This window comes from Coregonus lavaretus, assembly GCF_964263955.1.
Source record: "Coregonus lavaretus genome assembly, chromosome: 25".
Lineage (NCBI taxonomy): Eukaryota > Metazoa > Chordata > Actinopteri > Salmoniformes > Salmonidae > Coregonus > Coregonus lavaretus.
In genome coordinates, this window is record NC_140012.1 from 17192480 (window position 1) to 17220007 (window position 27528).

Below are 27528 nucleotides of genomic sequence, written 5' to 3' on the forward strand. Positions count from 1 at the left end.
TCAAAACCTTCAAATGGATTATGATTTTCTAATGATCCTGAGTTATCAGCCACTTTGAGTCAAAAATACTGCCATAGAAAGAGCTTAATATTCTGAGTTGATTATAAAACATAAAAAGAGTTGATGATAATGTCACCATTCAGTCTATGGGCGTGCAAAAGGACAATCAATTATATTACATACATTTGATTTGTATAAGTCCCATGGACATTGGTTCCGCAATTAGCCACTCTTCCATGACCATATTTCATGTCCTGTGAGTGAGTGAATGTGTGTCCTGGCTGTTCTCAGGTTGACATGGATCACTGCCTCACATAAGCCCATTCACCCCATCACACACACACACACATACACTCAGGCAGTGATCCATGGTAACAGGATGAGATGCTCATGCCCAGAGCACAGCTGAGACTCCTCAGGGGAGCCCTCTGTCCTCTCCTGAAAACTAATCACACCTAACATACCTCGCACACACTCACACATGCATGTACACACACAGAGAGACCTCACACATGCGGCAATATGCTATGTGTATGTGTGTGTGTCATGGTGCTGACATTTCCCACAGCAAAATCTGTCAGGCTGTTTACCTCTCGCCTTATCATCACCCCCCCCCCCCCCCACACACACACACACACACACACACACACTGACACACTGGTCTAGCCTGGGGAGATTTCACTATTTGAGAGAGAGAGAGAAGAAAGACTGACAGGGAGAGACAGTAAATGAGGAGAGATGGACAGAGACAGAGAACGAGGAGAGGGGGGATGAAAGGAGGGAAAGAGAGAGGGACACAGAGAGAGAGATGGACAGTGAGACAAAGAGCGAGAGAAAAGGGCAGGGAAAAAGAGAGAGATGTATGGAGAATATTCCTCCTGCTGAATGCCAGCTCTACGTCCAGCCCTTCTAGCTACAGGGCTGAGTATCTAGTGCCACCATGTGGCCAGAAACGGTAGGACACTATGGCAGGAGACATGGTGTGTGTGTGTGTGTGTGTGTGTGTGTGTGTGTGTGTGTGTGTGTGTGTGTGTGTGTGTGTGTGTGTGCCTGCCTACCTGTGTGCCTGTGTGTGTGTGTATGTGTTAACCCTACAGTGTGTGTGGGTGTGTGAAAATATGCCTAAGGTATTTGTGTGTGTACAGGTATGTGTGTGTATTAACTAACTGGAGTGTGTGTAGGTAAGGGTCCAGAGACCATCTTTGCGGGGGTGGGGCTGAATGATAATGAGTGGCACACGGTCAGAGTGGTGCGTCGTGGGAAAAGCCTCAAACTCACCGTCGACGACCTGCAACCTGTAGAAGGTAACCATAGCAACCCCCCAACACTGTCAACCCTGACCTTTCAGTTCTAACCTTAACCGCTGATCTCAAACCCATAACCTGCAGACCTGGCTCAAATACATACAAGCACTTGAAGTGTCTTGTATTTAGCTTACCTGGTCCAATGTAACCAATGGAATAGTCCCAAAAGTGCAAACTCCACTCTCCCGGCACTCTGGTCAAGCTAAATCAAGCGCACCTCAAGTGTTTGAATGTATTTGACACCGGTCTGCTACCTCTCCCCTGACCCCTGACCTCTAACCCCTCCAGGTCAGATGGCAGGCGACCACACCCAGCTGGAGTTCCACAACGTGGAGACAGGCATTGTGACAGAGAAGCGCTTCATGCCCGCTGTGCCCTCCAACTTCATAGGGCACCTGCAGGGCCTCACCCTCAACGGGATGCCTTACATAGACCTCTGTAAGGACAGAGTACACACACACCTTACACACACCCACACACGCCTTACGCACACCTTTCACCAGGGGTGTCAAACATACAGCCCGTAGGCCGGTGGTTTGAGTAAAAATAAATATATATGTGTACAAAACATTAAGGACACCTGCTCTTTCCATGACATAGATTGACCAGGTAAATCCAGGTGAAAGATGAAAGCTATGATTGCTTATTGATGTCACTTGTTAAATCCACTTCAATCTGTGTAGATGAAGGGGAGGCGACAGGTTAAAGAAGGATTTTTAAGCCTTCAGACAGTTAAGACATGGATTGTGTGTGTGTGCCATTCAGAGGGTGAATGGGTAAGACAAAAGATTGAAGTACCTTTGAACGGGTTATGGTAGTAGGTGCCAGGCGCACCAGTTTGTGTCAAGAACTGCAACGCTGTAGAGTTTTTCACACTCAACAGTTTCCCTTAATGGCCATGTACTCTTATAATCGCCTGGTTCCTCTCTAGGTTTCTTCCTAGGTTCCTGCCTTTCTAGGGAGTTGTTCCTAGCCACCGTACTTCTTCATCTGCATTGCTCTTTGGGGTTTTAGGCTGGGTTTCTGTATAAGCACTTTGTGACATCTGCTGATTTAAAAAGGGCTTTATAAATTAATGTGATTGATTTGATTGATTTCCCATGTGTATCAAGAATGGTCCACCCCCCCCCCAAAGGATATCCAGCCAACTTGACACAACTGTGGAGTCAACATGGAGTCAACATTGGAGTCAACATGGGCCAGCATCCCTGTGGAATGCTTTCAACACCTTGTAGAGTTCATGCCCCACACATTGAGACTGTTCAAAGGGAAAGGGGAAAGTGTTCTTAATGTTTCATACACTCAGTTGGGGAAAACGAACTCAATATACTTCACAATGACTAAAACCAAATAGAAACTGTATAGAAAAGAAAATAATTCTACTGTATATTCATACTGTTTCTTGACTGTGTCCAGCTTGCTAATAATCACCTAAATGAAAGCTAGACAGTCAGGGAGCATGGGAAATTCCAAAAACGATGGATAGAGGACACTTTTCTAAAAATGTTCACAGCGAGGAAATATAGGCAATTTGTTGTGCGGCCCTCAGGATCTTGTTGAAGACCGAAAATTAGTTTGACACCCCTGGTTTACACACACCTCGCCCTCAACGGCATGCCGTAGACCTCTGTAAGAACAGAGCATTCACCTACCAACACTACTTATACCCACACCTACACACACACCTTAAACATACACAACTGCACTTACGCTGAATGACACGCCATACATAGACCTCTGTAAGACCAGAGTACAGACACACCTTATATGCACCTCACGCTGGTAGGCATGCCCTATAGACCTCTGTAAGGATAGAGTACACAAGCCTACACACACCTTACACACACATACAGTGCCTTCGGAAAGTATTCAGACCCCTTGACTTTTTCCACATTTTGTTACTTTACAGCCTTATTCTAAAATTGATTAAATGCATTGTTTTCCTCATCAATCTACACATAATACCCCATAATGACAAAGCGAAATCAGGTTTTTAGAAATTTCTACAAATATATTAATAATAAAAAACAGAAATACCTTTACATAAGTATACAGACCCTTTGCTAGGAGACTCGAAATTGAGCTCAGGTGCATCCTGTTTCCATTGATCATCCTTGAGATGTTTCTACAACTTGATTGGAGTCCACCTGTGGTAAATTCAATTGATTGGACATGATTTGGAAAGGCATACACCTGTCTATATAAGGTCTCACAGTTGACAGTGCATGTCAGAGCAAAAACCAAGCCATGAGGTCGAAGGAATTGTCCGTAGAGCTCCGAGACAGGATCGTGTCGAGGCACAGATCTGGGGAAGGCTACCAGAAAAATTCTGCAGCATTGATGGTCCCCAAGAACACAGTGGCCTGCATCATTCTTAAATGGAAGAAGTTTGGAACCACCAAGACTAGAGCTGGCTGCCCGGCCAAACTGAGCAATCGGGGGAGATGGGACTTGGTCATGGAGGTGACCAAGAACCTGATGGTCACTCTGACAGAGCTCCAGAGTTCCTCTGTCGAGATGGGAGAACCTTCCAGAAGGACAACCATCTCTGCAGCACTCCACCAATCAGGCCTTTATGGTAGAGTGGCCAGACGGAAGACACTCCTCAGTAAAAGGCACATGACAGCCCGCTTGGAGTTTGCCAAAAGGCACCTAAAGGACTCTCAGACCATGAGAAACAAGATTCTCTGGTCTGATGAAACCAAGATTGAACTCTTTGGCCTGAATGCCAAGCGTCACGTCTGAATGAAACCCTCCACTATCCCTACGGTGAAGCATGGTGGTGGCAGCATCATGCTGTTGGGATGTTTTTCAGCGGCAGGGACTGGGAGACTAGGTAGGATAGAGGGAAAGATAAACAGAGCAAAGTACAGAGAGATCATTGATGAAAACCTGCTGCAGAGTGCTCAGGACCTCAGACTGGGGCGAAGGTTCACCTTCCAACAGGACAACAACCCTAAGCACACAGCCAAGGCAACGCAGGAGTGGCTTCGGGACAAGTCTCCGAATGTCCTTGAGTGGCCCAGCCAGAGCCCGAACTTGAACCAGATCGAACATCTCTGGAGAGACCTGAAAATAGCTGTGCAGAGACGCTCCCCATCCAACCTGACAGAGCCTGAGAGGATCTGCAGAAAATAATTGGAGAAACAAATACAGGTGTGCCGGGCCTCCCAATTGGCGCAGTGGTCTAAGGCACTGCATCGCAGTGCTAGCTGTGCCACTAGAGATCCTGGTTCGAGTCCAGCCGCGACCGGGAGATCCATGGGGCGGCGCACAATTGGCCCAGCGTCGTCCAGGGTAGGGGAGGGTTTGGCCGGCAGGGATGTTCTTGTCCCATCGCGCACTAGCGACTCCTGTGGCGGGCCGGGCGCAGTGCACGCTGACACGGTCGCCAGATGTATGGTGTTTCCTCCGACACATTGGTGCGGCTGGCTTCCGGGTCAAGCAGGCATTGTGTCAAGAAGCAGTGCGGCTTGGGTTTCGGAGGACGCAGGGCTCTCGACCTTCGCCTCTCCAGAGTCCGTGCGGGAATTGCAGCGATGGGACAAGACTGTAACTACCAATTGGATTCCACGAAAAAGGGGTACATTTTTTTATAATAAAAATAAATAAATACAGGTGTGCCAAGCTTGTTGCTCATACCGAAGAAGACTCGAGGCTGTAATCACTGCCAAAGGTGCTTCAACAAAGTACTCAGTAAAGGGTCTGAATACTTATGTTAACGTTTTTATTTTTAATACATTTGATAACATTTCTAAAAACCTATTTTTGCTTTGTCATTATGGGGTATTGTGTGTAGATTTATGAGGGGAAAAACTATTTAATCCATTTTAGAATAAAGCTTTAACATAACAAAATGTGGAAAGGGGTCTGAATACTCTCAGAATGCACTGTACTTGAATCAATGTGTAGACATGTCTACACACACCTTACACATACAGTTGAAGTCGGAAGTTTACATACACCTTAGCCAAATACATTTAAACTCTGTTTTTCACAATTCTTGACATTTAATCCTAGGATAAATTCCCTGTCTTAGGTCAGTTAGGATCACCACTTTATTTTAAGAATGTGAAATGTCAGAATAATATTTAGAGATAATTATTTATTTAAGCTTTTATTTCTTTCATCACATTCCCAGTGGGTCAGAAGTTTACATACACTCAATTAGTATTTGGTAGCATTGCCTTTAAATTGTTTAACTTGGGTCAAACGTTTCGGGTAGCCTTCCACAAGCTTCCCACAATAAGTTGGATGAATTTTGGCCCATTCTCCTGACAGAGCTGGTGTAACTGAGTCAGGTTTGTAGGCCTCCTTGCTCGCACACGCTTTTTCAGTTCTGGCCACAAATGTTCTATAGGATTGAGGTCAGGGCTTTGTGATGGCCACTCCAATACCTTGACTTTGTTGTCCTTAAGCCATTTTGCCACAACTTTGTAAGTATGCTTGGGGTCATTGTCCATTTGGAAGACCCATTTGCGACCAAGCTTTAACTTCCTGACTGATGTCTTGAGATGTTGCTTCAATATATCCACATAATTTTCCTTCCTCATGATGCCATCTATTTTGTGAAGTACACCAGTCCCTCCTGCAGCAAAGCACCCCCACAGCATGATGCTGCCACCCTGTGCTTCACGGTTGGGATGGTGTTCTTCGGCTTGCAAGCTACCCCCTTTTTCCTTCAAACATAACGATGGTCATTATGGCCAAACAGTTCTATTTTTGTTTCATCAGACCAGAGGACATTTATCCAAAAAGTACAATCTTTGTCCCCATGTGCAGTTGCAAACCGTAGTCTGGTTTTTTTATGGCGGTTTTGGAGCAGTGGCTTCTTCCTTGCTGAGCGGCCTTTCAGGTTATGCCGATAGGTCCTTTGCTGTTGTTCTTGGATTGATTTGCACTTTTCGCACCAAAGTATGTTCATCTTTAGTAGACAGAACGTGTCTCCTTCCTGAGCGGTATGACGGCTGCGTGGTCCCATGGTGTTTATACTTGTGTACTATTGTTTGTACAGATGGATGTGGTACCTTTAGGCGTTTGGAAATTGCTCCCAAGGATGAACCAGACTTGTGGAGGTCTACCATTTTTTTTCTGAGGTCTTGGCTGATTTCTTTTGATTTTCCCATGATGTCAAGCAAAGAGGCACTGAGTTTGGTAGGCCTTGAAATACATCCACAGGTATACCTCCAATTGATTCAAATGATGTCAATTAGCCTATCAGAAGCTTCTAAAGCCATGACATTTTCCAAACTTCTGACCAACTGGAATTGTGATACAGTGAATTATAAGTGAAATAATCTGTCTGTAAACAATTGTTGGAAAAATGACTTGTGTCATGCACAAAGTAGATGTCCAACCTGAGTGTATGTAAACTTCCGACTTCAACTGTAAGTATTGAACCCCCTGAGTCAATACATGTTAGAATCACCTTTGGCGATTACAGCTGTGAGTCTTTCTGGGTAAGTCTGGATTATGCAACATTTGCACGTTATTATTTTCTAAATTCTTCAAGCTCTGTCAAATTGGTTGTTGATCATTGCTAGACAACCATTTTTAGGTCTTGCCATAGATTTTCAAGCAGATTTAAGTCAAAACTGTAACTCGGCCATTCAGGAACATTCACCGACTTCTTGGTAAGCGACTCCAGTGTAGATTTGGCCTTGTGTTTAAGGTTATTGTCCTGCTGAAAGGTGAATTCATCTCCCAGTGTCTGGTGGAAAGCAGACTGAATCTTGTTGATCCATCCTCAGTTTTCTCCTATCACTGCCATTAGTAGCTATTTTAAACTCACCATTAGCCTCATGGTGAAATCCCTGATTGGTTTCTTTCCTATCCGGCAACTGAGGTAGGAAGGACGTCTGTATCTTTGTAGTGACTGGGTGTAGTGATTTACCATCCAAAGTGTAATTAATAACTTCACCATGCTAAAAGGGATATTCAATGTCTGCATTATTTTTGACCCATCTAACCATAGGTGCCCTTCTTTGCAAGGCATTGGAAAACCTCCCTGAATCTGTTTGAAATTCACTGCTCGACTGAGGGACCTTACAGATAATTGTATGTGTAGGGTACAGAGATGAGGTAGTCATTCAAAAATCATGTTAAACACTATTATTGCTCACAGAGTCCATGCAACTTATTATGTGACTTGGTAAGCACATTTTTACTTTTACTTATTTATTTACACTCCTTACATAGACCACTAAGACCAGAGTACACACACACATCTCATCCTTGGTCATCTTGATCCTAGGTAAGAATGGTGACATCGACTATTGCGAACTGAATGCTGTGATTGGTTATAAGAGCATCGTGGCGGACCCGGTTACGTTCAGGTCACGGTCGAGCTACGTGACCCTGCCCACGCTCCAGGCTTACTACTCCATGCACCTGTTCCTCCAGTTCAAAACCACCTCACCTGACGGACTTATACTCTACAACAGAGGAGACGGAAACGACTTTATAGTGTTGGAGCTGGTCAAAGGGTACGGCATAATTACTTAATTAACTACCTATTGATACTATAGTCTGTCTACTACTGATACCGTACAACAGAGTATAGCTAACTAGCTAACTACCTATAGCTACTATTTACATTAATGATACTGTACAACAGAGGATAGCTAACTAGTTAACTACCTATAGCTACTATTTACATTACTGATACTGTACGACAGAGGATAGCTAACTACCTATAGCTACTATTTACATTACTGATACTGTACAACAGTGTATAGCTAACTAGCTAACTACCTATAGCTACTATTTTCATTACTGATACTGTACAACAGAGGAGATTAAAATCACTTGGTGAAGGGACATGTCAGAGTGAGACAACTATTGACTCATGGATATACAGTTCATATTATAATATTCTAATCCTAATCACCTTCCGCAGCTACCTCCACTATGTGTCCGACCTGGGGAACGGTGCTCACCTGATCAAAGGGAACTCAAACTCTCCTCTGAATGACAACCACTGGCACAACGTGCTCATATCCAGAGACACCAACAACCTGCACACTGTTAAGATAGACACTAAGGTCACTACACAGACCACTATGGGAGCCAAGAACCTGGATCTCAAAGGTAACACACACACACCACACACACTGTACATACCATACTACCCTTCTACTACTATGGAATCTCTCTGCCTCAGCCCTTGTTCCCTAACAGCAGAGGGCAGTATTGTCAGCTAAGAGAGAGACAGGTATTGGTGCATGGAGCTGTCACTCAAGTTGTGCTGTGCTCCTATAGGTGACCTGTACGTAGGGGGAGTGGCTAAGGAGATGTACCGGGACCTTCCCAAGCTCGTCCACTCCCGTGAAGGCTTCCAGGGTTGCTTAGCAACCATTGACCTCAACGGCCAACTACCCGACCTGCTGGCCGATGCTCTAGCTACCACCGGACAAGTGGAGAGGGGCTGTGAAGGTACACACACACACACAGGTACACACACACACACAAACCATGAGTACCGACACAAAAAAAAGTATAGAAAGACACACACACACCAGGACTTTCTCCTTACCATTGCATATCATAGCATCTTTTTTTTAACTAATTATTTCGCTCTTGCTCCAGCTAACAGCTATTTGTATTATGTTGGAGATTATCCCCCTTGCTTTGGCATCTGTCTTTTTCTTCCATCTTTCTTTCTCTTTCGCTCTCTCTGTTTTTTTGTTTGTTTTTTTACAGGCATTTCTATGCTTTGTTTTTACTAACCATCTAAAATATTTTGCTTGTTGTTTTGTTTTTGTTTTCGGCTGACAAAAGTTGCATTGATGAAAGCTGACTTGCAAGGTAGATCGCTGTGTGTGCGTGTATGTGTCTGTGTGCGCTTGTGATCGACTGGGTTCGAACCTGAGTCTCCTGCGCACCATAAGTCTGTGTTAGCCTACTAAGCTAAAGTTTAGACATTAGCTCAGCTAACGCATGTGTTCAGGTCTCAGGCAAGGGTACTCGTTACGCGAGCAACCTCGGTTACACTTGTGGGTGCATGTGTGTGTGGTGTGTTCTGACGTGACCTGTCCAGGTCACCGTAGTGACATCATCCCCTCAGTGACACCATTACTGTTTAATTTAGACCACACAACCTTCACCTCCTTCACTTGGAAGCATGATTCTAACCCCACCCCCTGCTTCTAACCCCACCCTCTTCTGTTTAACCCCTCCCTCCCTGAATCTAACCTAGTGCTGGCCAACCTCATGGACAGCTACAGGATGTCCAGTGAATTGGAATTCCAATTCAACAATCCAAAAGTGCTATTCATTTTCAATGAGGATCAACTCTTAAAGGAATGATTCACAAAAATGTTTGAATTAATGTTTGTTCTCTGGGCTGTTGTCGATTTAACCAGAGCATTTTTAAGGGCTTGTTCTGATTATTTTGTTACTTTCAGCAGCCTCTGGTTGACATTAGCCTTTATCGTTTAGAAGTTAAAGGATTTGTCTTTCCAGGTCCCAGTACTACTTGTCAGGAAGACTCTTGCTCCAATCAGGGCGTGTGTTTGCAGCAGTGGGAGGGATTTAGCTGTGATTGCAGTATGACATCATTCGGAGGACCGCTCTGCAATGACGGTGAGTCAATTATTTTTTTCTATTCCTATGTCCTATTTCCTGTTTACTACTTTCAATTTCCTGTTTACTACATCCTGTTTCGGCTCATTTGACAACAAGTCATGTAAATCTGTTGTCCACAGCGGGGACCACATATATCTTTGGTCGTGACGGGGGTGTGATTGTGTACACCTGGCCTCCTAACGAGCGCCCCAGTACACGGGCTGACCGGCTGGCGCTGGGCTTCAGCACACAGCAGAAACACGCTACGCTGCTACGGGTCGACAGTGCCTCGGGACTGGGGGACTATCTACAGCTACAGATAGTAAGAATTACATTGTTTAACACTTGCCTCTACAAACCAGCACTCTGCTACACTACCAACTATAACTCTTTCCCTTTCTCCCTTCCTATCCTATCCTCTTTCTCTATCCCTATTTGTCCCTCAATCTCTCTCTCTCTCTCTCTCTGTCTCTATTTTTCACTCCTCAGGATAAAGGAAATATTAGAGTAGTGTTTAACGTGGGAACAGATGACATCAACATTGAAGAGACTGCTAAATTCGTTAATGATGGGAAGTACCACATAGTTCGGTTTACCCGCAGCGGAGGCAACGCAACCCTGCAGCTGGACGACCTGCCAATCATAGAGCGTTACCCCTCAGGTAAGGACCGACCATAGCCTACACCTGCCTGTCACAGCCAATCACACTAAAGGGCTTCGCTTCACTTCCTGAATAAAAGGAAGTGACTATATATCGTAACTGTTTCTTTCAGTTTTAATATAAGGATGTTGTAATGTTGCTGTTACTGATGTTATTACTACATCATAGCTACGTTACTATTACGACTTTGTGTTATGACTTGCTGAAGATCAAATGTCTATGTTATGATGTAATTTTCCTGTTAAAACATAAAAAAGAAATATGTAGTAACACTTCCCCTGTTGCCTTTACTCCAGGGAGTGTGTACTGACTGGTCATTGATGTTGCTATGTTAAATAGTGTGATACATAAATTAACCATGTAAACATTTAATACAAGTAGCAGTTGTGTTTTATTTAAAAAAATAAAATAATAGCCATTGGGGCATTTGGCCAAACAGCAACACAATAAAAATGTCATTTTCTGAGTAAACTAGACTGGGGAAAAAAACGAAGAGAAAAAATGATTGTATTTTTTTTTGTATTGGGTTTTTAAACATTTGTTGTTGTTTTTATATAAAAGTAGTAATCATATATTTTCGAGAGTTATTTAGTTATATGTTAGCTAAAAGGCTAAACACTAGACAGAGAGGTGTATGAGGGTTGATCTGTTAGCTTTAACAGTGATTATCGTTATTATTATTTTGTTTTATCAAACTCTCTAAACCCAGTCAGATGAGATGTCTCCTGTCTGTCAGATGTTAATTAACTGTTTAAATGTCTCTTTAAATTAAAGCCCATGAACAGAAAGTCAATGTCCGCTCGCTGGTTGCTGCTCCTGAATCTAACTCTTATTGAAATTAATGACACAGCAACAATGTTTGGACCGACTAACAGGACCTTGGTCAGGACTTTGACTTTCTCTTCATGGCTGTTTATTTTGTTGTCCAGCTCCTGTGCCAGGTGTTGATGTGCGTAATTACTGTGTTTTCATCTTTAAATTAAAGGCAACATTGATAACGAGCGCCTGGCCATCGCTAGACAGAGAATCCCCTATCGACTCGGTCGAGTAGTTGATGATTGGCTACTCGACAAAGGTAAAAACATCATTAAAATTACTTAAAACTTTCAGCTTAAAAGTAAACCTGAAGCAAGTTGAAACTGTGACCATCAACTAACATCTAAAATGATAAATCCATAACTAAGTTTAAACGTGATAGTAGCTGTGAGAGTGTAATATTGTCAGACTGTGTAAACTGCAGTGTAATTGTACTGTTCTGTAATACACTACTTCACTGTAAACTGTAGATAGAAAGGTTGATAAAACCAGGTTAAAGGGACAATGGATAGATTAATCTGAATAAATGTGAAACTAGTACAGATAAAAAGTGCTTTATTAAGATTCTGTCATAATGTTGTTTCTCCAATTGTAAACATTTAAAGGGTTCACTTAATAATAACTCCTCGTAATAAAGCATTTATAATGGTTTAGAAAATAGTTTATTCACCATTTACTAATCATTAGTTAAATACTTTATAAATGTTTTGAGTGACCAGTGTAATTTCTCACAAAAAGATGGACATGCCATTGGTAGATATTCCAGCAGTACCTGATGCTCCTTAAAGGTACAATGCAGCCGTTTTTATCTCAATATCAAATCATTTCTGGAGAACAATGAAGTACCTTACTGTGATTGTTTTCAATTAAAATGGTCAAAAATAAACAAAAATAGCTTTTTAGCAAAGACAAATTTCTCAAGCAAGAATTTAGCTAGGATTGTCTGGGAGTGGTCTGAGTGGGGAGGGGGAAACTGATAACAGGTACATTGTTACCCATAAATGATTTTAGGCTGTATTGAGATAAAAATTCCTGCATTGGACCTTTAAATTCTTCCGGTGCTTCAGTCTTTTAACCACAGACTATTTTCACACATGGCTTTGTTTGGCTGCACCTTTACTGGGCCTTTAAAAGTAGTAACTCTTTAAACGTAATTGTATAGTTCAGCAAAATTATGTATTCAGATATTTGTTTCCTTACCTCGTAAGCAGTCTATGGGCTGCTCTTAATCTCTCATGGAATGATTCTGTGCGTAAAATCTATTGAGCAGCAGTAGTTCCGGTGTTTGATCACTGATTATTTGGCCATACCAGGATTGGGTGAAAGCGGTGCTTAAACTTTGACTGCTTCATGCATGTGGGGAAATTAGCGGGTGGCGATTTAGCAAACTGGAACTCCCAATTTCTAACATGTATGGACCCACGCAGCTGACCAAATTATGAGTTTACACTGCTCTAAGGAGTGACTGCAATCAACACTTTGGTTTTGGTAGAAAAGTCACTGCCAAGAAATGCTTATGTTACCATTTTCAGACAAAAAACATTATTTTACTCAACATAAGGTGTGTCTGAAGTTACACATCACACTATTACAATAGTGTGACTTTTGGAATAAAATGTTCAATATATTTTCTTAAACATCCTCTCTTTAGTGCTTATTGTTTAACCACTCATATGTTCTAGGGGCCATTTTGAGACCTTAAGGAGCATCAAGCACTGCTGGAATGTCTACCAATGGCATGTCCGTCTTTTTGTGAGAAATTACACTGGTCACTCAATGTTTATAAAGTATTTATAAAGTATAAATAGCCCACACTTTAGATGAGGCCATGCAGAAAGACTTAACTAATGATTAGTAAATGGTTTATAAGGACCTATCATCTTATGAATGATCTTATGAATCATTACTAAATACTTTAAAAGTTGTTTATAAATTTGTGAATAACTAGGTTACTAAAATGTACAAATGTGGGAGTAATGATTAATAAATGATGAATAAACTATTTACTAATCCATTATAAATGCTTTATTACGTAGAGTTATTATAAAGTGCTACCACATATATCAATGTTGAACATCATAATCTGTATAGTCAAAGTAAAGTTCATAATCAGATATTACTTGTAAGACTTGAGAGATGTTAAATGCACTGTTTTTTGTATTAACCTCTTAAACTTCAGCAGAGCTCCTTTAAATACCTGAAGTCCCTTTAACAGTGACCAGAGACAGAGCTATGACCTGTGCATGCTTCATAGAGCTTCATATGGCTTTATAATGCTTCATTAGGCTTCTTAGGGCTTCATAAGGCTGTAAATAACCATATGTGTGGGAAATCAATCGATATGTCTGATCAACATGATGACTTGCTCCTGATGCGTCTCCAGAGCAACCATCTCTCAGCTATCTCATGTCCTCTCTCTTCATCCTCCTCTTCCTTTCATCCTCTTTCCTCATCTTCTTTCCTCCTCCTCTCTTCCTCCTCCTCTCTTCCTCCAGCCCCCCATTCCACAGTACATCTCAGCCTTTGGTCATGTCCCACATCATACTTACAACACGCTAACATTACGATTAACGTGTATATTGTCATCACACCGACGACTCCTATGTATGCGTCTGTATGTGTGTGTGTGTGTGTCCAGGCCGCCAGCTGACCATCTTCAACAGCCAGACGACAGTGACGGTGGGAAGAGGAAAGGAAGCAGGTCAGTTCCAGGGTCAGATGGCCGGTCTCTACTACAACGGACTGAAGATACTCAACATGGCCGCCGAAGGACACGCCCACATCCGCCTGGAGGGCAGCACACGATTGGTTGGGGACATGCCCTCCTCCATCACGCCCCAATCCAGCGCTGCCGCCGGGGCAAACCGATCAGACCCTGCCGCCAATGCCGGCGACATCACCACGACAACCGCCACAAACAGGAAGCAAGGAGGAGGAACTACGCAGCAGGTAGGAAACTAACTATGACACTAAGGCATAAACAGGCTAACTAAGCTATTCATAACCTCACAGATATAGATACTATATTCTGTATCTGCTATTACCAGTCAGGAGGTTATGATGAACAGGCTCTCTTAGTTTGTGTGTGGAGAGGGATTCTGGATTATCAAATAGTCTGTCGCACTCTGAAAAATAATAATTTCCAATGATGTGAGTTGCCATGGAGATAGTGAACCCTCTTAGGTATTCTCTCTCTCTCTTTCTCTCTCTCTCTCTCATGCTCCATAGTGTATAGCTCCTCTGTGTATAGGCTGCCAGATACCTCAGACATAAATAATGGAATGCAGAGCCTCAGGCATCAATAATATATATAGATGGATGGATGGCTAGATGGTGGGTTTGAGTGATGGAGTGAGACACTGTGTTCCTTTTTACACCTGTAGTTGGTGGTGTAACTGGTTTGCAGAGAGCATTGCAGATGAGTCAATATCCCAAGATGGGAACTAGGTCAGACAGAATGTATGCTCGATATGGTGCAGTGTGTGTGTGTGTGCATGCTTGTGTGTGTGTGTATTGCAGTTTGTGTGTGTTTAATAAGAAACACTGATCTACTGCTGGGGTTACCTAGCAACCAAGCTGTATTCAACAAGTGTTAATGGACACACACAAACATATAGAGGTAACATGTAGGCTGTACTTAGTTACAGTCGGTTGCAGCAGAGGGAGGAGCAGTGAAACCACTTAATGATGGATCAGAGCATGTCATCGATTTTGTGACTGTGCGCGCTTGTGCGCGTGACGTGTGTGTATATGTGGCGTGTGTGTGTGCGTGTGAGTTTTATGTGTTTCTTCCTGCAGCCCTGAGTTTAGTGAGACTCTCTCCTATGAAGTCTGCGTTACTAATAATGCAAAAGAGTGTGTGTGCTGCATGGCTCTGTTTTTCGCTACAGTCTGCTCTGACTCACTCTGCTCAGTTTAGTTTTGATGTTATCGGTGTGTGTGTGTGCGTGTGTGTTTTTGCGTGTGCGTGCGTCCGTCTGTTATATGGGTAGAAGCAACTGTAGCAATCTCAGTCTCCTCCCTCTCTCTGTCTCCCTCGCACTCTCTCTCTCTCAGCAGTGATAGGTAGTCTCCTCTTGTCTCCGTGCTGACAGAGCTGCAGCCAACAGAGTGTGTGTGTGTGTTAAAGTAGAACTATGGCTGTACGGCGGAAGCAGTAGAGCAGTGTGTGTACACCGTGTGTGCGTGAGTGTGTGTGTTATGTGTTATGTGTGAGCTAGGCAGTCAGGCAGGCATGGACGCTCGCTGGCATTGTTCGGCTGCTCAGGTACTGATTTTACTCCTTCAGCATGATCCCATCTATCTCCTTCATCTCTACCTTTCCTTCTTTCTTTCTTTCTTTATCTGTCTCTTTCCTTTTCGGTTTTTCTTCCCCTCTTTCTTTATCTCTCACTCTCTTCCTTTCTTTATTCATCTGTGCTGGAAGGCGGCGTGCATCGCTGCTAGATTGATAAGGCTATAGAGGAGAGACGGAAGACGGAGAGAAAAAGAGATGAGGCTATAGGAAGATGTTGGCATGCATTGTTCAGGAGTGTGAGTGTGCATCAGTGGAACAGACTTGGCTCACTTTTAATTGACAACTTAAAGGGCTGTGGTTTGATTGACAGGTCTGTAGTTTGATTGACATGTGAGTAGAGGTTAGCTGAGGAGACAGTTCCATTTGGAGTCTAGAATGAGTTGGAGTCATTAGTCAAATAATTTATCAGCTTGATGCAGAGAGATGGAGGGTTAGAGTTACAGGTATTGAAAAAGCATTGATCTAAACATACACATCTGCTTACAGTTGCTCTTGATCAATCACGTTCAGGCAATTGGGGCCATGGGCACCCTATAAGCAGACAACGTTATGTTTACTTTTCTCCCAGGATTTTTGATTGTCTAATTAGCAAAAGTGAAATCTATCACATCGTTGCAAGATGTATCTGGCTGATGTAGTCATTCATGTGAGGTTAGCTTGTATAGTGCTTTTTACTAGACTTCTGTAGTGCTGTATTTCTGTTATCTTGGGATGCATTACGCTAAATGTATTTGTATAGATTTTTTGTGAGGGTTTTTGTGGGTTCTAGTCCCGTTCTATGTTGGGTTCTAGACCTGTTCTATATTTGGTTCTGCTGTTCTTTCCAGTCCCCGTACTGAGGTTAGTTATGACTACTGCAATGCATCACACTCCCATTTTAATACACCACTGACTCTCAGTGTGGGTTTAAAACACGCACACACACACACTCTCTCGCACACAAACACACGCTTATGCACACACACACACATTTCTCAGCGGGCGATGTTTAACTAGCTCATGAATATGCACACTTGATTATCATGATGTTAACTTAAGCTGCAACACTTTGATGTCTCCTTCCTTCTCTTCTTGTGCGTTCCTTATCCTTTGTCCCTCTCTCCCTCCATCACTCTCTTCCTTCATCTCTTTCTCTTCTATCATCTGTCTCTCTCCCAACATAGCTCTTTCTTTTTCTCTCCCTATATCCATTACTTACCTCTCTCTCTCTCTCTCTCTCTCTCTCTCTCTCTCTCTCTCTCTCTCTCTCTCTCTCTCTCTCTCTCTCTCTCTCTCTCTCTCTCTCTCTCTCTCTCTTTCTGTCTGGTGGTGAGTGTCAGTGTTTCAGGTCTCTCAGCGAAACACTCCCTTAATTTTAACGGCCTGAACTTAGAGTTGCCATGGCAACAGGAAGGAGAGTAGGAGATGAGAGAGGGCGCTGCCAAAGAGAGAAAGGGTGGAGGAGGAGAGGAAGTATAGAGAGAGAGTGAGTAAGAGGAGGCGGGGGGGGGGGGTTGGCCAAAGGAGCATCTTCCCAACTTGTGTTGCTCATTGAACACAGAGAGAGCAGGGCAGGGACATGAAGGGTTCATAGTTAATACACTGTAGTTATTGTTGGTTAGTTACTGTATTACAGTTACCTTAATATACTATATATGTACACACAGTCCTCAGAGATCAGCAATCAGCACATAGGTGGACCACAATACAAAGAGGAAAGTAGGAAGGTAGGAGGAAGGAGAGATGGGGATGAAGAAAGTGGGAGGGATTGAGGGAGAAGATAGGAAAAGGAGGAAGGGCCAGAAAAATCTAATCAAATTAAATGTTATTTGCCACATGCGCCGAATACAACAGGTGTAGACATTACAGTGAAATGCTTACTTAGAAGCCCTTAACCAACAATGCAGTTTTTTAAAGAAAAATTTAAAATAAAAAAAGTGTTAATTAAAGCAGCAGTAAAATAAAATAACAGTAGGGAGGCTATATAAAGGGGGGTACCGGTACAGAGTCAATGTGCGGGGGCACCGGCTAGTCGATGTAATTGAGGTCATATGTACATGTGGGTAGAGTTAAAGTGACTATGCATAAATAATAAACAGAGTAGCAGCAGCGTAAAAGAGGGGGGTGGGGGGTGGGGGGGGCAGTGCAAATAGTCCAGGTAGCCATGATTAGCTGTTCAGGAGTCTTATGGCTTGGGGGTAGAAGCTGTTAAGAAGCCTTTTGGACCTAGACTTGGCGCTCCGGTACCGCTTGATGTGCGGTAGCAGAGAGAACAGTCTATGACTAGGGTGGCTTGAGTCTTTGACAATTTTTAGGGCCTTCCTCTGACACCGCCTGGTATAGAGGTCCTGGATGGCAGGAAGCTTGGCCCCAGTGATGTACTGGGCCGTACGCACTACCCTCTGTAGTGCCTTGCGTTCGGAGGCTGAGCAGTTGCCATACCAGGCCGTGATGCAACCAGTCAGGATGTTCTCGATGGTGCAGCTGTAGAACTTTTTGAGGATCTGAGGACCCATGCCAAATATTTTCAGTCTCCTGAGGGGGAATAGGTTTTGTTGTGCCTTCTTCACGACTGTCTTGGTGTGTTTGGACCATGATAGTTAGTTGGTGATGTGGACACCAAGGAAGTTGAAGCTCTCAACCTGTTCCACTACAGCCCAGTCGATGAGAATGGGGGCGTGCTCAGTCCTCTTCTTTTCCAGAATCCAGTTGCAGAGGGAGGTGTTTAGTCCCAGGATCCTTAGTTTAGTGATCAGCTTTGAGGGCACTATGGTGTTGATCGCTGAGCTGTAGTCAATGAATAGCATTCTCACATAGGTGTTCCTCTTGTCCAGGTGGGAAAGGGCAGTGTGGAGTGCAATAGAGATTACATCATCTGTGGATCTGTTGGGGCGGTATGCAAATTGGAGTGGGTCTAGGGTTTCTGGGATAATGGTGTTGATGTGAGCCATAACCAGCCTTCAAAGCACTTCATGGCTACAGACGTGAGTGCTACGGGTCGGTAGTCATTTAGGCAGGTTATCTTAGTGTCCTTGGGCACAGGGACTATGGTGGTCTGCTCATGTGAAAAATGTCAGTGAAGACACTTGCCAGTTGGTCAGCACATGCTCGGAGTACACGTCCTGGTTATCAGTCTGGCCCTGTGGCCTTGAAAATGTTGACCTGCTTAAAAGTCTTACTCACATCGGCTACGGAGAGCGTGATCACATAGTCATCCGGAACAGCTGATGCTCTCATGCATGCTTCAGTGTTGCTTGCCTCGAAGCGAGCATAGAAGTGATTTAGCTCGTCTGGTAGGCTTGTGTCACTGGGCAGTTCGCGGCTGTGCTTCCCTTTGTAGTCTGTAATAGTTTTCAAGCCCTGCCACATCCGACCAGCGTCGGAGCCGGTGTAGTACGATTCTATCTTAGTCCTGTATTGACGCTTTGCCTGTTTGATGGTTCGTCGGAGGACATAGCAGGATTTCTTATAAGCTTCCGGGTTAGAGTCCCGACCCTTGAAAACGGCAGCTCTACCCTTTAGCTCAGTGCGGATGTTGCTTGTAATCCATGGCTTCTAGTTGGGGTATGTCACTGTGGGGACGACGTCATCGATGCACTTATTGATGAAGCCAGTGACTGATGTGGTGTACTCCGCAATGCTATCTGAAGAATTCCGGAACATATTCCAGTCTGTGCTAGCAAAACAGTCCTGTAGCTTAGCATCTGCGTCATCTGACCACATTTTTATTAACCGAGTCACTGGTGCTTCCTGCTTTAGTTTTTGCTTAGGATAGAGTTATGGTCAGATATGCCAAATGGAGGGCGAGGGAGAGCTTTGTATGCGTCTCTGTGTGTGGAGTAAAGGTGGTCTAAAGTTTTTTTTCCTCTGGTTGCACATTTAACCTGCTGGTAGAATTTAGGTAGAAGGAGAGAAGAGGAGGGGATGGATAAGTGATCCCTTGTGATTAGCTCACAGCTCGTAACTAACACCTCTCTCCGCCTCTTCTCTTTCTCACTTCCTTTCTCTCGCTTTCTCTCCGCCTCTCTCTTCACAATTTGGAAGTTTGCCAGGACTCGGGGCAGTAACAGTGTATGTGTGAATACTGTGTGCGGTGTTGTCATGTTCATGCATCTGGAAAATCTGAAAATCGAAATCTATTTGACTACAAGATGAGCGTTTTATTGTGTTCTGTTTGCAGAATGAGAGGAGCTCTCTGAAAATACTTAACATGTAAATAACATTAACATAAAAGGATACAGTGATTAATAAATATTACAAAAAAACAATAGCGTGTGTTTAATGATACATTGTCTCTCTCCAGTCAACAGACGACCTGCTGGTGGCGTCAGCTGAGTGTCCCAGTGATGACGAGGACATTGACCCATGTGACCCCAGCTCTGGTAATATATACCATATACAGTACAAACTACTACTATACTACCACACTACTACCCTGACACACTAACAGTCTGGCTAGTAGACTAGAGAAACATTTGGGTTTAGTGTGCAGCAGAAGGTTTACCCTGCGATCACACATTTGCAGAATTGCTGCACTCCATTCTGTAGTGCAAGTGAAACTATAGAGCACTGTCCTATCTCATTTTTCCATTAATAATACTAATAATACTAATAATAATAATACATGGAATTTTTATAGCGCTTTTCAAGAATCCACAGACGCTTTACAGTATCAAAGAAACAAAAACCAAAGCAAAAACAATGCCAGACTAAACAGAAAGATGATGGACAATGATGGCAACTAACATGGAGGAAAACGTTAGACTATACAGACAACTCTCTCTATCCCCCTCTCCCTCCCCTCTCCCCTCATCCTCCCTCCAGCAGCCCACCCCCCTCTCCCGGAGGTCAAACCGTTCCCGGGGACATCAGAGGTAGTGAGGGAGTCCAGCAGCACCACAGGCATGGTGGTGGGCATCGTGGCAGCCGCCGCCCTCTGCATCCTCATCCTACTCTACGCCATGTATAAGTACCGTAACCGCGACGAGGGCTCGTACCACGTGGACGAGAGCCGCAACTACATCAGTAACTCTGCCACCCAGCCTAATGGCAGCACCAAGGACAAGCCGCTGGGCATCGCCAAGATCTCCAAGAATAAGAAGAACAAAGATAAGGAGTACTACGTGTGAGGAGGGGGGGGGACACCCTAATGACATTTATATATACACATCTACACTTATACAGACATATGCACACATACAGGAGGACATGCTCTGAGACACACACATACACACACAGAAAAGAAAAGAAAAACACACAGAGACAAAGAGACTGTCATGAGGGCAGAGACCCATACTGTACAGTAATAATAACCACTAACCACAGCCTCTCTGTGTGAGGCCTGTGTTCGACCAGATTAACCGGTATAACAAGCAGAGGAACCACCAGATAGACTCCTAGTAAAGGACCAGTTTATGACAAGTAAAGGACCAGTAAAGAGCAGTTATTTTAAAGGACCAGTCCCCTGTCTCTCCCTGCTATAAACTGTCCTGTAGACTGGGAAAGAACACAGAGAACGCTAGTCTTCTTTCATACGGAGTCACAATCAGTATATCCAGATTAACACCCTGATAAACTCTCAGTTACAATTGGGTGTAAGGCTGGTGTTGTCCAATGGGGGAACACCAGATTACCTGAACCCTGCCCCTAACCCCAGCCCACCAGTCAGCAGAATGGACGTTACCGCGGCAATAATACAGGAAGAGTCACAACCACCAGGGTTGCCATGGTGGCTCTGTTTGCCGACTTGCTGGGGAGGGACGGAGTAGGGGGTGTACGTGGAAAAAGGAGCTGTGTGTGTTTGAAGTGTTGCTGGGACATTTATTTTACAACTTTATACAACGTACGTTACAACGTTGTATCAACCCACCAAGACTATGAAAACAAGAGAGACTTTGACTCTGGAGAGGAGACCAGACACCAGAACTACCTACCTACCTACACATAACACACACACACACACACACACATACACACACACCTCTTACAACACCACCAGAGCTTCATTACCAGAGCTTCATCACTGACCGGTGGCAATGATATCTGCGATAATGATGATATTATTATGATAATGCTGAAGTCGATGAAGAAGAAAAAGAAGAATGATGATGAACATGTGGGCAGTTTAGACTCTTTGGGGAAATTGTTGCACGTTGAATTATCTTACTCCATGTGTTTCTAACAGAGCAGAGACTACATGGGTTACTCCTAAACCCACCACAACCATAACCAACCACCTGGCTCACCAAAGCCTACCACATGATAATAAACTACTACCTGGCTTATATACATTCACTTCAATGTAATAAACTTAATTTACACCCGAGGGACAATTATTACTGGGCTTAATAGTGACAGACAGACAACACATAACAGGATAAGATAACTTCAGAACTAACATCATATAGCAATCATCAATAAGAAGACAGGACAAATGCTGTACACAACTTTCCATCGCCTCCAACACACAGCAGATACAACTGACTAACAGAGTGTGACCAGGCTCCATGGTCTCTGAGAGCCAGGGTGGTGTGTTTGATTTGGGTTGCGGTTTAGTGAGTAACCCTGGTGTAAAGGCTGGGTATGTCCCCTGCAACAGGGCCAGCCCTGTTTTAAAGCCTGTCCTATAGACGACTATACGTGCTCTGATGAACATTTTATATTTAAAAAAAAAATGTCTGTAAAATAATCGAAAACAGAATATTAAGTGTTATCATGTGTTTCTATAATGATAGAGCTGTTCATGATGCCATTGGCTAATATAATTTGAGTTGCTTTACTTTCATTGGCCCTCCCTCTCCGAGCATCCTGTGTGTTCACATTGGTTGATTGTCCCGCTAATTGTCCAGGTGATCAATCCCAGCCAGGCAGGAGTGGTGGGGGGGGTGGGGGGCGGGCTCTGTGGAGAAGGTTGAGGGTGTGACTATGATGTCATTCAGTGCATGTAAGACTGTGTAGGTCTCAAATGGCACTCTTTTCCTCTAATAGTGCACTACTTTAAACCAGAGTCCTATGTTGCTAACCCTAAACCTACGTGGATCAAAAGTAGTGAACAGGAAATAGGGTGTAATTTGAGACACATACCAACTGTAAGAACAGAACAGATAGAAATTCACTGTCCAGAACAGGCAGTAGTCTCCATAGTGTCTAATCTGGCCATTGTATTTCTATCTCCTGTCAGCAAGCACGCTCCCCCAGGTCTTCCAATCAATATTGCCAACCAATCACATGCATGGGAATCAGACTGGGGGCGGGACATAAAGCATTAAAGACATAGTGATAAAACCTAAAAATTAGCCAGAAAAATGTAACTAATTGATTCCTTCGCTCCTACTCTTTATCTATCCCTTTATCCCGATTTCTCTCTGTTCCTCTCTCCCTCTAGTCGACGCCTCTCTTCCTCTCTCTCTTTCTCCCTTTCTCCTCTGTTTCTATCTGAAGTAAAGGAGGAGCATTGAACTGTGGTATTCTTCATCTAAGTGTTCATTTAGCCTTTTAATTTATATATATATATATATATATATATATATATATATATATATATATATATATATATATATATATATATATACAATTTTTCTACAGTATTTTACTTTTATTTTTATTGTTACAGTTCTTTGAAGAACATAAAGTGGAACTTTATTATGAAAAATAGTTTTGAAGATCTAACGAGTCAATAAAATATTACCCAAGTGAAGTTACCTTGACTTTTATTCTATTCTATTCTCTTCTATTAAAAAATATTACACAAGTGAAGTTATTTTACAAATTTCCTGCACAACACTATTTCTTTATCCCCACCCTTTTGGTTCCAGGTAGAACCCTTTTGGGTTCCATGTAAAAACCCTTTTCCACAGAGGGTTCTACATGGAACCCAAAAGAGTTCTACCTGGAACCAAAAAGGGTTCTACCTGAAACCAAAATGGGTTCTCCTATGTGGACTACCGAAGAACCATTTAGGAACCCTTTTTAGTGTTAGAGAGAACGTTATGTCCACATTGTTCCCCTCAGACACACAGACTAAACACACTCACTGGTCCCAGCCAGGTCCTCTTTCAGCCCCTAACTGCTAGCCTCAACACATTACACCCTACTCCCTAGCGGCTTATACATTTACGTCATTTAGCAGACGCTCTTATCCAGAGCGACTTACAGTTAGTGAGTGCATACATTTTCATGCTGGCCCCCCGTGGGAAACGAACCCACAATCCTGGCATGGCAAGCGCCGTGCTCTACCAACTGAGCTACAGGGGACTAAGTGATTGGAAAGGTATACGTGATTTAATCCAGCCTATCAGAGAGCAGGGTTACTGTATTACAGTAAGAGTTACTGTATTTCTATATTGATTTTGATTTACCTATTTTAATTTAGATATCCACAAGATCATCTGCAGTTAGGGGAAGGGGACAAAGGGTAGGGGTTAGGGAAAGTATCCAGGGGATTGGTGGATAAGTGAACAGTTTATCAACCCCGTCTCCCAAGGTCTATGTTACACTGTGACCATCATCACAAACACACACCACTACAGGAAGAAACAGCAGCCTCTTTCAATCTCTCTGTCTCTCTCTAACACACTCTCTCTCACACACTCTGTCTCGCTCTCGTACACTCTCTCCCTCTCTCTCTCTCAAACTCATGCACACACACTGCTGACCAGAGAGATGGAAAAAGAAAGGAGTGATGAGTTTCTGGGAAAAGAGGAGTGAAGGCACTGCTGAAGCAACTGTGTGCATGTAAACATTGACGGAGGAGATGTGTTGCTGATTGAACACGGAAATCAGGACAGGGACATGAAGGGTTCATAGTTACTACACTGTAGTTATTGTTGGTTAGTTACTGTATTACAGTTTATAATATATACAGTCAACACATTTCCACATTTTGTTATGTTACAGCCTTATTCTAAAATGGATTACATTTTTTTCCTCATCAATCTACACCCAATACGCCATAGTGACCTAAGCAAAAACTGTTTTTTAGAGATTATAGCAAATGTGTTAAAAATAAAAACAGAAATACCTTATTTACATAAGTATTCAGACCCTTTGTAATGGGACTCGAAATTGAGCTCAGGTGCATCCTGTTTCCATTGATCATCCTTGAGATGTTTCTACAACTTCATTGGAGTCCACCTGTGGTAAATTCAATTGATTGGACATGATTTGGAAAGGCACACACCTGTCTATATAAGGTCCCACAGTTGACACTGCATGTCAGAGCAAAAACCAAGCCATGAGGTCGAAGGAATTGTCCGTAGAGCTCGGAGACAGGATCGTGTCGAGGCACAGATCTGGGGAAGGGTACCAAAAAATGGCTGCAGCATTGAAGGTCCCCAAGAACACAGTGGCCTCCATCATTCTTAAATGGAAGACGTTTGGAACCACCAAGACTCTTCCTAGAGCTGGCCTACCGGCCAAACTGATTAATCAGTGGAGAAGGGCCTTGGTCAGGGAGGTGACCAAGAAGCCGATGGTCACTCTGACAGAGCTCCAGAGTTCCTCTGTGGAGATGGGAGAACCTTCCAGAAGGACAACCATCTCTGCAGCACTCCACCATTCAGGACTTTATGGTAGAGTGGTCAGACGTAAGACAGTCCTCAGTAAAAGGCACATGACAGCCCGCTTGGAGTTTGCCATAAGGCACCTAAAGGACTCTCAGACCATGAGAAACAAGATTCTCTGGTCTGATTAAACCAAGATTGAACACTTTGGCCTGAATGCCAAGCGTCACGTCTGGAGGAAACCTGGCACCATCCCTACGGTGAAGCATGGTGGTGGCAGCATCATGCTGTGGGGATGTTTTTCAGCGGCAGGGACTGGGAGACTAGTCAGGATCGAGGGAAAGATGAAAGGAGCAAAGTACAGAGAGATCCTTGATGAAAACTTGCTCCAGAGCGCTCAGGACCTCAGACTGGGGCGAAGGTTCACCTTCTAACAGGACTACAACCCTAAGCACACAGCCAAGACAACGCAGGAGTGGCTTCGGGACAAGTCTCTGAATGTCCTTGAGTGGCCCAGCCAGAGCCCGGACTTGAACCCGATCGAACATCTCTGGAGAGACCTGAAAATAGCTGTGCAGAGACGCTCCCCATCCAACCTGACAGAGCTTGAGAGGATCTGCAGAGAATAATGGGAGAAACTCCCCAAATACAGGTGTGCCAAGCTTGTAGCATCATACCCAAGAAGACCGAGGTTGTAATCGCTGCCAAAGGTGCTTCAACAAAGTACTGAGTAAAGGGTCTGAATACTTATGTAAATGTGATACCAGTTTTTATTTTTAATAAATTTGCAAACAAAAATAAAAACCTGTTTTTGCTTAGTCATTGTGGGGTATTGTGTGTAGATTGATGAAGGAAAAAACAAACAATGTAATCCTTTTTAGAATAAGGCTGTAACGTATCAAAATGTGGAAAAAGTCAATGGGTCTGAATACTTTCCGAATGCACTGTATGTACACACAGTCCTCAGACATCAGCACATAGGTGGAACACAATACAAAGAAGAAAGTAGGAGGGGAAGAGAAAGGAGAGATGGGGAGGAAGAAAGTGGGAGGGAATGAGGGAGAAGATAGGAAAAAGGAGAGAGGAGATGGATAAGTGTATTTCTCCCTTGTGATTAGATCACAGCTCGTAACTAAAACCTCTCTCCTCCTCTTCTCTCTCTCACTCTCTTTCTCACTTCCTTTCTTTCGCTCTTCACAATTTGGTAGTTTTCCAAGACTCTGGGCAGTAACAGTGTGTGTGTGTGTGTGTGTGTGTGTGTGTATGTGTGTGTGTGTGTGTGTGTGTGTGTGTGTGTGTGTGTGTGTCCATGCATGCAGAAAATCTGAAAATCTAAATCTGTTTGCCTTCAAATTGAGAATTGTATTGTGTTTGCAGAATGAGAGGAGCATTCTCAAAATACATAACATTTACCTTGTTACGAAACCCATATCTAGCCTATGGATATTGTTGCACTCACTTTGTCTAGGGGTCCTAGGCCTAGTTACATGGTCTGTAACCTGAATGAATTTGTGCATTTATGTGAGAAATCAGCATTTGAGGACCATGTTAAATGCACAGGAGACAACAACTTACCGAGTTCAGGGCCAGCTCCGTCTTGACCTCTTGGTCGGCCAGTCCAAGCAGATTATTAGTTGTTCAGATGAAAATATACTTACAAAACAGAAAACAACAAATAGGCATGCCCAAAGTAAAGACTCAAAACCAAACAAAAGGCCTCATGGTGTGATGAGGTGATGACGAAGGAGTCAGGCACAGGAGGGTAAATCACAGAATGACAGGCTTTATTCCACAACTACAGAGTTACGCAGTAACACGTCAAAAACACTCCAGTGCGCAAAACAGGCGCGCTGGAAAATACAAGGCACACAGGGAAATATCCCGGCGATTCAAAATACAAGGAGCTCCACCGAGCTTCACTATCCTCCACAATAAACAATCACATACAAAGACAAGGGGGCAGAGGGAACACTTATACAGGTACTGATGAGGGGATATGAACCAGGTGTGTGTAATAAACAAGACAAAACAAATGGAATGATGAGATGAGGAGCGGCAGTGGCTAGAAGGCCGGAGACAACGAACGCCAAAGCCTGCTCGAACAAGGAGAGGTGGCAGCTTCGGAGGAAGTCGTGACAGTACCCCACCCTTGATGCACAGCTCCAGCAGCGCGCCTACACCGGCCTTGGGGACAGCCAGGAGGACGCGGAGGAGGGCGAGCCGAATGGCGACGGTGAAAATGCCGCAATAGGGAGGGATCGAGGATATCCCTCACCGGAACCCAGCACCGCTCCTCCGGACCGTACCCCTCCCACTCCACGAGGTACTGAAGGCCCCCCACCCGACGCTTTGAATCCAGGATGGAATGGACGGAGTACGCCGGGGCACCTCAGACTCCTGGAGCGG

At 43.7% G+C, this 27528-nt stretch overlaps 1 protein-coding gene across 1 annotated transcript in view; it reads left to right on the top strand.

Annotated features, from left to right (window-relative positions):
• Positions 1-21544, top strand: part of LOC311100544 (neurexin-1a-like) — a gene marked incomplete at its 5' end in the record, with an annotated part of 46922 nt that extends 25378 nt beyond the window's left edge. The window contains 13 exons of the mRNA XM_084141453.1: positions 1182-1304; positions 1593-1742; positions 7558-7789; positions 8203-8393; positions 8565-8738; positions 9084-9110; positions 9768-9887; positions 10010-10191; positions 10359-10530; positions 11516-11605; positions 13985-14295; positions 19926-20004; positions 20447-21544. Coding sequence (XP_083997579.1) covers positions 1182-1304; positions 1593-1742; positions 7558-7789; positions 8203-8393; positions 8565-8738; positions 9084-9110; positions 9768-9887; positions 10010-10191; positions 10359-10530; positions 11516-11605; positions 13985-14295; positions 19926-20004; positions 20447-20751 — 2156 coding nt within the window. The 3' untranslated portion in view covers positions 20752-21544. The remainder of the gene's footprint in view (positions 1-1181; positions 1305-1592; positions 1743-7557; positions 7790-8202; positions 8394-8564; positions 8739-9083; positions 9111-9767; positions 9888-10009; positions 10192-10358; positions 10531-11515; positions 11606-13984; positions 14296-19925; positions 20005-20446) is intronic.
• Positions 21545-27528: the final 5984 nt, after the last annotated feature.